Source organism: Poecilia reticulata, chromosome 6 (assembly GCF_904066995.2).
Source record: "Poecilia reticulata chromosome 6, P_reticulata-male-v2, whole genome shotgun sequence".
Lineage (NCBI taxonomy): Eukaryota > Metazoa > Chordata > Actinopteri > Cyprinodontiformes > Poeciliidae > Poecilia > Poecilia reticulata.
Window position 1 is genome coordinate 18,701,554 of NC_088835.1, and position 12,545 is coordinate 18,714,098.

Here is a 12,545-nt window from a genome sequence, read left to right on the forward strand (position 1 = left end):
AGAAATCTGCTTTCTCCTCCCCGGACAATATTTCTGGTTAGAACTTTTGTCTACTGGGTTGTTTTTCAAGTGCTTGATAAATACAGGTGGAATGGGATGGAATAATCAGAAGATGAACAGATGGATGGATTCAGATAGTAAATATCAATGACGGTAATTCAAACGTTTTCCAGGACTATTAACATTTTTAAAAAGCTGACCAAAAATCCTCCACATTAAACTCTTCTATCTCTGCAAATTAGACTAAAGCAGAAAATAGATTCAGAGGTAAAGGTAAACAATGCTCCAGTGTTTTATGATTGTACAGTTAGAAACACGTATGATTCAAAAACCTTCAAGGACACCAGTTTTATTTAATTTACTCATCGTAAATTTAGTCCACCTTAAATAAAACCTGACTAATACATTTGTTTAAAACCGGGCACAGATTCCCTCCTTGTCAACCTGGCTTCCCTCTCCAGATTTAAATTTTGACAAATGAGCTGAAATGGTGATAAATACCAATAATTACCGCTGACTGACTGAAAACAGATGGACACAAGCCAAAGTACAGTTGGCTGAATCCCACACTAATGATGTATCGAATCACACAGTCGAGCAGACACACAGCCACGACTTTCCTGGGCGGCTTCAGATGCAGCAGACGACGGTAAGGGTTAACTTCTCCCACTGTTCTCTGCATGTCAATGGGAAGCTCCCCAGAGCAGGCTCCACGCCTCAGCTTCTCTGTCCTCCCACCGCCTCCCTCTGCTGGTGACTCACCCAACCAGTTTAGCACAAGCGACTGAAGCAGAGCAGACAGCACGTCTGCCTTTCCCCCCCCGCCCCCCTCCATCCTCTCTGCTTGCTGGGCACCCCCACAACCCAGACGTTATGTAAGAAGCCCCCTGTGAGTTTGAAATTCAGCATGTGCATAAGAAAGTGTGCGAGGGCTGAGGGTTTGTGTTTGTGTGCTTTTTTACCTCGGCAGAATACAAATGTGGCAAGCCGAGCCGAGAGAAACGTCTGGATGCAGATCCAGAGTTTGGCAGAGTTTGCTTCTGAGTGCGAGTGCGTGTGTGTGTGTGTGCGCGCGCGTGTTTGTGTGTGTAGAAATCTGCAGAGTGAGCCGAGTGAGAACTTAACAAGTGATGTTGCATGATAACAGGAGACAGAGAGCCACCTTGACTTCTGAAGCTGCTGTGGTAATTGTTACCAGAACTGAAAATCTAATAATTACATCAGCATTCACCTTCAGATGCACTGGGAAATTAGGGACAGTTAATATCAACAATCATAAAATAAAAATGTGCTTATAAGGGTGGATCATCTATGAGTGATTCATAATAAGATGCCTGTAAGATCACATGCTTTGAAACCTGTTTATGTTAGCGACTCACCTCTCCTTGGGATTCTGCCGTACCGTTTTTGAATTCGGGGTTCATCTACAGAGAAATTAAGCAATCAGAGTCAGAGAGTTCTGGCAACAACCTTACTATCATAAAAAAAAACAGCACCTAGGAACAGATGATATCAGAGAAAACAATGGGAATGCTGCCACCTACAGCATGTTACCCAACATCTTTTAACCAAGTCAAGTGTATATCCTTACAACAAAGGTGCATCTCATGAATTTAAAATATCAAAAAGTTCATTTATTGTAGTTATTCAGTTAAAAGGTGAAGTTTATGCAAAACAGGTTTATTAAACGCAAAAGATCATTTTGATGATTATGGCTTACAGCTTAAGAAAACCCTAACTTTAATTTCTCACAAAATTAGAGTGCAAAGACATTTTGCGAGAGTTTATGCAGTGATGGCAATCCTACACGCCATGCTGCAGCATGGCGTGTAGGAAATCAGCCTGTGGTTTGCTGATGTCGCTCATCTTCATCTTGATGATGGATTACAGAGTTTTTATGAGTTTCAAGTCAGGCGATTTTTACAAAATCACCAGTGATAATCTGCTGAAATATGCAAAATATGCATACATTCAAAAAGAAAACAGTAGATCACCAAGCAACAGTTCAGTTCTTTTCCGTTTTCTCCTTAGCCCAGGTGAAACTAGTGGTCGGTTTTTTACGCATTTCTGCTTGGTTCTCATATATCTTCAGTGCTTCTTCTTTGATTTCTCCCATTGAGCTCAATTTCTGAGGATGAAATTCATTCTAACCAATCAGTGAACTGAAAGAAGAGTTTTGAAAGATGATGTTGACTTTCTGCGCCATTTTACAATTTCAATTTACCCGACCTATTATGGCTGACCCTCCTTTTGAATGATGCCAATTACTGCCTCCTAACGATCAAGTCAACAGTTTTCACCATGATTATGTTATCCATAACATTAACATGTTATACATAATTTATTGTACAAAATAATATGAGGTTATTGAGGTTACATAATGAACACATTTTCTAAGAAAACCAAACATAATATCTTGATTTCAAGTCATACTCATCAAAAATAAAAGAAGTAAATGCTTGACCTATAATCACTGATCAATACATCTGTAACAGGAGTTTCACTTTTTAAATAGGACCTCTTTACGTAAATAAACCTTTTTGTAAAAATACCCTGCTTTTCGTAATTTGCTCAGCGTGATGAAATTGTCAGGTGAAAACAGAAACTGATCAGTCTCTGATTCAGACTCACCTCTGCAGCCAGGTAATTCCCAGTGGCCAGGTGTTTGAAGCGGAAGAGACTGTTCCACTGACCCGCTCCACCCCTACAGGGGTCATAGTGCACAACCTACCACAAACACACCAAACACGAAAAATTAAGTGTGTGGAGTTATCATTTTTGCAAAAACCCTTCAGGGAGGTACATCTCTTTTTGCAAAATTATGCTGAATGAAGTGCTTCATGTTAATCTATAATTGAATCCATAAATAAGAAAAACAAAAGGTCCCTTTTTTATTTTTAAGCCCTTGGTAAATGTTACTTCACCTATCACTGTGGGACAGAAATGTGACTTTGTCATTGTTCTGCACGATGGCATTTCAGCCACTGATATGGTAACTTAAGTACATCCTGGTGCAATAACAGGAACTTCAAATATGTGCCTACTGATAAAGTGAAACATGGAACCCAGTAAAAAAAAAAAAAAAACAAACACAGCAAGTAGTAGAGGAGCTGTAGAGCTAAGGCATGAAAGGGGCAATTTCAGCCTAAAGTTAAATTTATCCAAACACGGTCATTCTGCTGGTGCTTGTAATAAAAATATATTTTCAGTTTTTCATCTGGTTGCTGTGATCCTTACCTAGAGCGATTAACAAAAACATTACAGGAAGCAACATTAACAAAGTAATAACACTGACAACCTGTTACAAATGTGAGAAAAAGTGAAGCATTTTTAAATGCAATGGCATCAGAATAAGAAGTATTATATTTTTAAAACCTCATTTGTATCACTCAGTGTGTGTGTTGATGAAATATACTTTGGTGTCCTTATTTTGTAACAGTTTCAGTTGTTTTCCACTTTTTAACTAACTAAAAAGCATCAAAATTAGACTACTATGCCATTTTGTGCTTTACCTCAATCTCCCAGAGAGCCTTGGAGCTAGTGGCCGAGGTGGCCGACTGCCGCAGGGTGGTCCTGAGAAAGACATGCTGCTGCTTCTTGTACTCGTCCCCAGTCAGGAACTTCTCCTGCTCAGCATGAAAAAGCCTCACCACATCTCCCTGTTCCAAGATATAGCAAATGCTGAAACCACCGCCCACAAAGCAGCACTGCATTTCGGTCAAAACACAATGAAATGCAAACGGCAACAAGTCAACATACCCCCTTCAAAACGTCTTCCCTGTAGTCACTGAACTTCATGAACAAGGTCACTTTCCAGCTGGTGTTACAGTTGAGGGCATTCACCTGCAGCAGTGAAAAATAAGCATTGAAGATAGATTGAAATAATAAATGCAACATCCTGGTATGATTCTTTTGCAGGTGATTCCGTCCCACCTCTTTGCAGCCACGATTGTCTAAAAGCTCGATGTTGCTGGCATGAAGCGGCTGTCCAGCATTCACTGGCATCAGCACCACCTTGTCTCCAACCACCACCTCGATACAAATTGGACACAGTCAAATGCAGACAAGAGACATGGATCTGAACTTTTTAAGGAGTTCTTAGATAAAAACAAACAGAAAAGAGGAGTGGACCCATGCAAACATTTGTTTTTTTCTTTCCCTGTAGGGGTGCTAACACAACATGCTGGGCTTCATGTGGATGAGTGGCTGGGATGCTCAGAGTAAAAAAAAAAAAACTGCATTCAAACAGTGGCCAAGATATGGATCTTATCTTCTAAAGAGAAAAATGGTATGCAACTGTATCATTGCTTCCAGATAACATGCTCTGTGACTCAGCACAAGTTGCAACCTTAAGGTCAGACATTTCTGCAGAAACACACAGGCAACCTGCGGCTGCTGGAAACAGTAGCTGAAACTTTTCTGTGCAATGCAGGAGCAAGTCTCAGAGTTTCTTCATCCATGCTTTCCCATTTTACTCTGTGATTAATGCTCAAAAACCATGCAAAAGCAGGAGCAATACCTTCAACCATAGGATGCTAAAAGCCAGAAGGGAAGAATAAAAATCAGAAATGTTACTGGAGACGCACAACGAACTGACAGTCCACTGACGACAGAGAGAAATGATAAGTTGTTGTTGTTGTTTTTTTCTTTGGTTATAGAACCACCATGAGGTGAGCAAAAAACCAGAGAAACCTACATTGTCTCCTTCGCTGCGAAGCTTCCAGAAGGGCTGGATGTAGAACCAGGAGCCTTCGTTTCCAGCTGGGTCCAAAGAAACCCGCATGGCGTTTTTCTCAAGCAGCGCAGGCAGGCGTTTGTTCACAGTCAGGTACTTATTACTTTTGATGTGGAGGAGCTGGAACAAAACATTTACGCTGGTTAGAACCTTCAAGGAAAACATACTAATTATTTTAACCGACTTCTCCGAATTGGATTTGTTTCACATTTAAACGTTTCTTAATTTTGCTACTAGTTTTATAGCACTAAACCAGTTTTGATCAAAATGGTATACATTTTCTTGTTCAAATTTTGTTCAAATGGGTTGTTTAATTAGTTTGCTGAATAAACTAATTCAGTGCAAGGTTAATCAAGCAGAACTGCAGACGAGAACCTGGATGCAAACATTTGCACCCACTGCCCCCATTAATTTATGTCCAATAATGCATCAGGGAGAATTAGTAGCATCTCTTTACCTTAATTAAATGATTAATAAATAGAACTGAGTTTAATATAACGAGCTATGTAATCCTTGATGACATAAATCAGATCACATTACATTAGTCACTCCTAGTAGTTTTCTTTTTCCAAGAATAACAGAATGGTTTTATTGTTGATCATAATTGATTCCTAATCCTCTGAATTATGTAATAATCTCCCAATTTATATATAAATATAGTTTAGTATACAATTTATTTGTGTGTATATATATATATGTATGCTTATTTAGATTAATATTCTTATCACATTAATATTAGCGCTTTAATAGTCTATAATGTATATTTTTGAGTTAAACTTGAGAATTTATGAAATACTTTTTCACGTACATTTCTTAAACCATTTCACAAATCTTGGCATTTAGACATTCCTGAATCATCACTAAATAAGTTCAGTGGACAGATTCAGCTTTTTAAATATTTTCCCCATCTTTGCTTCAAAAAACAAAAAAAAGGTTTCTTAATTTATACTGTAATTTGATAAGGATGATTTTCAAATATTAAAAAGAGCTCAAACCCTTCCAGCAATCTAAATACGGTTCAGTCAACAGCTGAAAAATTCTGTTCAAATATTTCCTCAACAAATTGCGGCTTTACACTTCCATGGTAAGCAATCAGTCAAAGAAAGCAATAGCACTTGTATTTACAACCTGTCTGAGGTTTCAACGCATGAATGACAGCAGCAAAATCCTCAGTAAACAGAGAAGACAAACAAAGCCATGTGCTGAAGACGATTTGAAACCACAGGCATTTGCTGAAGAGATCGGCTCTACCTGGATGACACTACTGTACTTGACAATATCGCCGAGGAGTTTCTTGTTCTCAGTCTCATTCTGCTTCTGCTCCAGTTCTGCAGCATGCTGAAAGATAAAAATCACAAGTTTAAAGTTAAACAAGGTTAAAGCTGCTCTCACAGTTTTTCCTATCATGCCTAATGAGTCTAAGCGTGAACAAATCGCATTTCATATATCAAGCTCTGTCAGGTCTGAACGGATGTCCTTAAGTGTGATATTGTTCATCTGTAACGTATTGTAAAAGTCTAATGCTCTGTGCCGAGTCGTTGTCAGCAAGTGGCTAAATATTTGTTAGCTTATTTAGAGTTTACAAAGGCATCCATTTTACTTTTAGTTTGGATAATTTGTTTCTAAACAAAGAAAATCATTCAGGCATGATTTAAAGAGGAAAACAGTAAAATCTGGAACGGGGCAAATACTTTTTAACACCCTTTTAAGTTTGAGACTCTTGTTTTCAAGTGAGACAGGAAGAGTTGGCAAATGAAAGCTGCAGACTAGCCAACAACACTCCTTAACACGAGTAATGAAGAAGCTTTCACCATATTTTGAATTGTTAATGTAGGTGTGCCGACATCACTCTGAACTATGGAAATCCAAGGAGTTCATTGGTGGGGAAAAAAAAAAATCCAGATTTTGCAAAAACTGAATCCTCAGAAAACAAAAATTTGATTAAATCAATAAAATCCATTTATTTCCCAGCCATTGGTTTTAAAAGCTTTGAGTTGGGAAAATGTGTGATTTAGAAATGTGTTTTCTGTGCCATAATTTGTTTTCATGCAAAGATTGCTTTATATAGCGATGCGAAGCGTTTTAGAGTTCTTTGAACTTAATCAAGAACAAAACAAATCCATGGCATGTACAGTTTTTCCATTTACACATTAATCTAGATTTTTATTTGACTCCATCATTCGCACTAAAACAAAATAACACAATGAGAGTGGAGTATTTTCCACAAAATACTCCACTCTCATTTCAGTAATTCATTGAAGTCTACATTTTGTTTCTACTTGATAAATAATATTGTCAAGCAGAAACAATTTTTGGCAACTAAACTACCCATGCTACATCACAGGTGTAGATTGTGCATTTACAACATGATCTGAAAATTGCTTGAATCTTAAAACAAAAACTTTATACCTGCAACTTTTTAAAAAGCTCAGCTTGAGTGTTGTTGTTCCCTTGTTTTCCTTGTTTTGATTTCCAGAACTGCTTCTGAGCCGAATACCTGTTCATGGGACACACCTTGAAGAGGCAATCTGCAGAGGCAGAGATGAATTCAGAGTTGCCACACTTGTGTGGTTTCACTTGGTAATGTTGCACTCAAAGGCAGAAATGTGCTGAAACCACATATCGACACCGAAAAGATCCTTGAAATACTTAAATCACATACTAACATACTATGAACTCATATTTGTGTGCAGTGTCTAAACATACCTCTGAATTTCTTGGGTGGATTGGCGAGGTCTCCTGCGTCGGGCTGGACCACGCACCTGTCATCGACGAGCCTGCAGCGAAGAGGGAAAACGGAGAATGGAAGCATGACAATTATTTCTAAATGCATCTTTCACGTGGCTACTTCTGTGTCATCCTGCAAACTGCCAGTATGCTCACTTTGAAAACACAGATTTGCACTCTGCAAACTGTAGTGAGGCATCACAGTTAAATGCAAATACATGCCGTGGAATCGCAAGCTACTTGAAAACCACTCATTTGAATGGGACATTCATTGGCATCTATAGCGGCCACCTGCAGGCTGAAAAGCAACGCAGGAACCACAAAAGAGCGTGGATGGCTCTGTTCACCGTCACATCCATTTGCCCGCGGCTTTTCCACAACCCGAAGTGATTTTGAACGTCTCTGGGTGGAGCTGAAGCCACTTTAGCTTTGATCTGTGCTCTGCAGCCTGACTTCAGACACTCCTACTGCAAGTTTGTTTAAGGGCAAATCACTGAAACGCAGAAGGTGTTTCGACTTTCAAATATTGTACACTGGAGATAAATAAAAACAAACAATTGCATAAGAAAAATCTGATTAAAAAACACTTTTTTTGTGTGTAAAATGTAAAGTGCTATTGCATTTATATCATTTATGATGTGCCCCTATTTTATATGTTGTAAAATTTACTTTGTAAATTAACAACAAAGTGTCAATTATTATTCAGTTAATGATTGACTGACATTCTCAAGATAAAATATCAGTGTCCAATATGCAGTCAAAGAGCGCCTGCAAGTAGTCCTAAAAATATTTTAGAGTATATTTTGTGTTATTTTCCAACACAAAAGTCTCCATAACTTTGTACTTAATCACCATGTCTGTGCAAAGCAGCTTGAGTCGAACAGGCACATCCATTCATTCAGTCTACACAGGACAAACACAATGCAGTCCACAATTCCTCTAATTCAAAGTCGGCAGGCCTCTCTAAATGAGCTGAGCCATTTCCGTTTCAGTGTCAGGACGCTCGATCAGTGTCAGTCCTCAGACTTTATTATATTTCCTTTAGCTGCGTATCAGCATCACATCTATATGAGAAACAATAGAGGGCAACAGGAAGCATTATTAAGTGCCAAGTGCCTAAAAAGGAAGGGCTTCAGGAAAAGAGTTCCTGAGCTCATAAACAAGTAACTGTAACTCTGTGGAGCGGCTTTGATGGGCTGTAACACTCTGTAATCAAGTTAAACATGAACTACTGATAAGACTACCAGGCTGGACACACACGAGCTAATAATAGCTAATGTCAAAGAAGCAACGCCACAAAACAGAAAATATTCAGGATGACGCATCGAGTGAGCAGGTCTGACGTCGTTTCTCGTCTGAAATGTTCTCAACAGAACCACAAGAAAAAGTTTGGGGAATGACCGAACTGCTGGAAATACGAGAAAGTTTGCAGCGACTGGTACAGCCTGTTTGAGTTTGCTGATAAAGTCGGCCTAGAAATGTAATCAATCTCACACACAGCGAGCAATTCTGCCCATTTCACTTTCACTCTAAATGATTAATAAAACTAAAAAGAAGAGCTGTTAAGTGTATACTTAAGCATTTGCTGATCCACACATTATAGACTCAAGGTTTATCCGACTGCTTTTCGTCACATAAGTTGTTCTTATCTGTGAGAAACCAAAAGGTTTAATGTGATCCTGAGCAAATAGGAGCATGGGCAGCCTTGTACAGCTGAAGGTTGCATCATGTTCCTGGGGGCAGCAGCTCAGAGAGGCTTTCATGTGCGCCATGCGTGAGATATTTCTACTCTTAATGAAATACCAAGTACAACTGCCAAGACCTTAAGATTTAAGGGAATTCTGATGAGAAATTCCCAACTTTTACCCGCCCACCCCCATCTGCACCTTAACAACAGGAGGTGAAAAAAGAAATCACTGCTGTGCAATCTGACAGCCCTGGAGAATGCTGCACCAGCTTAAATCTGCATTATCACAAGCCTTTGCAAATAAGGGAGCTTCTCAGCAAAATGTTTTCCACTGACCACACCAGCATACTCCGTTTGTCGTTCGCACAAGTGAGCTGTGAATGAAGATGTGGACAAACTGGCTCTGGGGCGACATTACACCCCAGAGGAATTTTGGGAATACAGAAGAAAGATTTACCAACAGGGTTTGTGGGAGAAGAGACTGGTTCCTCTCAGTCAGCCTCTCACAACCATTCTGCAGACTGAGAGGCTCAGAGCACCTGACAGCACCGCAGCTTTTCACCTTACACTGACGTATTCAACTCATGAGGAAGTCTGGCAAACCAAAAACACATTAGTTTAAGTTTATGACTCCTATGTTGTTGCAGGTTTGTAGGATTGAAGGATTGGAGATTTGTAAGCAAAATCTTCAAGCCTATGCATCATTTGCTTTCCACTTTATAATCATCCATTGGCTTGTTTAGGTCCACCACAAAAAAATCTCAATAAAATACACAGAAATTTGTGGTGATCATTTTTGCTGATTTTAGGAATTTAAAAACAACTTATACTGAATATGTTTATATTATTGAGAAACTGTGACGTATAAAATGATATTAAATATTCACTTTTTCACAACAAACCATGGTGTTTAGAGAACGAACTTCTGTGTTATTGTCATATTGGCAGCTGTTTCATTTTGCCAAAAAAGTTGATCTTGAGTATATTGGCATTATTTCCAAACAACTACACAATCTTGAAATGCACATGAACATGAAATCTGAAGCTTGTTGAAAAATCCAGGTTCCTTTACTCTTGGTCTCACTTGGAGACATACTTAGATCCCTATTTAAGGGGAAATTTGCTTAATTTGATCTCTGGCAGATTTACTGGTGGGTAAATACCAGAATGACTGCAAATAGGAACCTTATTAGTTTTTGCCCTATATTCTCTACAATTTATGTCATAACAGATTTATTTTATTATTCATTACAGGTCTCCAAAAGCTGTGAAAATTGCTATAGATGATAGACTAAATCAGTGGTCCCCAAACTACGTCCTGCGGGCCCGCCTCCACATTTGGTCCGGCCCCCTGAACAATACCAGAGAGCATTCTGATTTTTTTTTTTTCATATATTGTATTTTCCGGTTTATATGTGGATTTTTCTTCAACCACCAGGGGGCTCTTTAGCAGGAAGTGTGTCCTGTAAACTGTGGGTGTTTTGTTTTGCATGGCGCATTGCTGCCATCTGTTGGACTTTTAGGGAACTGCTTGACTTTTATGTTATTTAATCAGTACGGTTGTTTGCTAGCGGTAGAGCAGATGAACACACGTGTTTGTTATGAACGCCGTATTCCAGGTCGAAATCTTTCTTCGAAGCAAAGCCTGTAAGTAGCACTTCAAAACGAGCTTTTATGTTAACAAATGAGGAATTTATTTGTTAAAGTTACTTTCCCTCAATGGAATATATACTAGTCAGTCCCAGTGACCGTTTTACTAACGGTTTTTGCCCATGTGCTTTCTGGGTAAAAATCAATCGAGAAACGAGACCCCCCCCCCCCGCCCCCCCCTCAACAATTACCGGCAGCGTTACAAACTGACTCCGGCCCCCCACCAGAGAAGGGAAAACTTATGTGGCCCTCACAGAAAAAAGTTTGGGCACCACTGGACTAAATCATTAGAGTTTGACCTTGGTTTTATCTTTCAGCTCCAGGTAAATATTAATTCTAATCCAGATGTGGTGATTTTACACAAAATGGGAGACTATAAAGTGAGCTGAATCACTTAACAAAAACGCATCATTTTACACAAATGTGGTGAACAACAATAGAATTATAACATAGACTCTAATTGGGTCACCAAAACCTCCCACAATACCAGTGTAAACTGCAAATGCAGTTTCTCTTTTGTGAGCTGTTGCTGAGTGAAACAGGTGAGTGGTTTAACCTGTGGGTTCCAATATTAGCTCATAATGATTTTTTTTCACACTAAGCATTATTATATGCCTTGATAGAGTCCAACTGAAAATAAACGGGCCACATGATTTATTACAGCTTTTTATTAAAATCACAGCAGTGTATTCAAGTGCAGGCTGTACGTTTGTGTTGGTAGACTGAAAAGAGTGCGAGTTCTTAGTTTGAGTGCATTGAATAAAACAAAACTTCTGCTTGGTTTGCATTTACTGTTCACACTCAACCAAGGGAAAATCGGCCTATTCCAATCTCTAGCTGACTGATTGGTGCATCTATAATGTAGAAAGTGTGAGACATGACTATAGAGATGCTTGAAGATAGAATATTGACATAATCAACTCTTCTTCGATTATCGATTGAATCAAGCGTTTCTCTCCTTCCTCCTGTCGCGGATAAAACACGTAAACTCCCTTTTCGTAGCTCTTTGGACCCTGGTGTCTACAGCCAAGAAAAATAATCCACTCCACGCACGTGTGCACCTGGGGATCAAGCCGTTTTGCATTCCTGTTGCATTTTGCGTGAGGCATTTCCTGAGATGTAGCAGTTTGCGCGCTGCCAGGCCTCCACCGCAAGTCGCACATGAAACTTTGACTTAGAGCGAACAGAGTGAGGCGAAGAAAGAGGCAGCTTGTGTCAGAGGTTAAGAGGAAAACGCACATGAAGACTGGCTCAGAGAGAGAGAGAGAGAGAGAGAGGACTGGCGTCGGAGGGACACATACATACCCCAGAGTACTGATGAAGCCATTCACCGAGCCTTCCGCGTAGAGAGACACAATGTCTCCGATGTGAAGAAAACTGGATTTGTGCTCCGACATTCTCACTGCTCTGCTGCTGCTCTGCTCTGCTTTTCCATTTATGACCCAAAAGGCACTCCTCTGCTCTCCTCGGCTGAGGAAACCCACACGTTACACCGCCGTCAGTTTAACAGCACTCCCCTTCATCCACTTTCAACATCGTAACTCCAGTTATTTCCCTCCGAGGCGACTTGGAAAGTGCGAAAAGTGCACAGGAACAGCCGCCGAGCGAAACGACGCGCCGTTCTTGTGTAAATTAAAAAGAGACTTGCTCCACTTCTTCCTGTATATTTCACACCGCAGGACGTTCTTCTTCACATCTACTTCAGGGGGGAGGAGACTTCTGCTGTCAGAGCTGTGGGGCCGATTC

At 39.7% G+C, this 12,545-nt stretch overlaps 1 protein-coding gene across 1 annotated transcript in view; it reads right to left on the reverse strand.

The window, feature by feature from the left end:
- Window positions 1-12,489, reverse strand: part of itpr2 (inositol 1,4,5-trisphosphate receptor, type 2) — a 70,316-nt gene extending 57,827 nt beyond the window's left edge. The window contains exons 1-10 of the mRNA XM_008411467.3: window positions 12,105-12,489; window positions 7,442-7,512; window positions 7,145-7,263; window positions 5,987-6,073; window positions 4,697-4,855; window positions 3,934-4,032; window positions 3,760-3,843; window positions 3,513-3,659; window positions 2,632-2,727; window positions 1,380-1,424 (exon numbers count right to left, since the gene is read on the reverse strand). Coding sequence (XP_008409689.1) covers window positions 1,380-1,424; window positions 2,632-2,727; window positions 3,513-3,659; window positions 3,760-3,843; window positions 3,934-4,032; window positions 4,697-4,855; window positions 5,987-6,073; window positions 7,145-7,263; window positions 7,442-7,512; window positions 12,105-12,196 — 999 coding nt within the window. The 5' untranslated portion in view covers window positions 12,197-12,489. The remainder of the gene's footprint in view (window positions 1-1,379; window positions 1,425-2,631; window positions 2,728-3,512; window positions 3,660-3,759; window positions 3,844-3,933; window positions 4,033-4,696; window positions 4,856-5,986; window positions 6,074-7,144; window positions 7,264-7,441; window positions 7,513-12,104) is intronic.
- Between the last annotated feature and the right edge of the window lie 56 nt (window positions 12,490-12,545).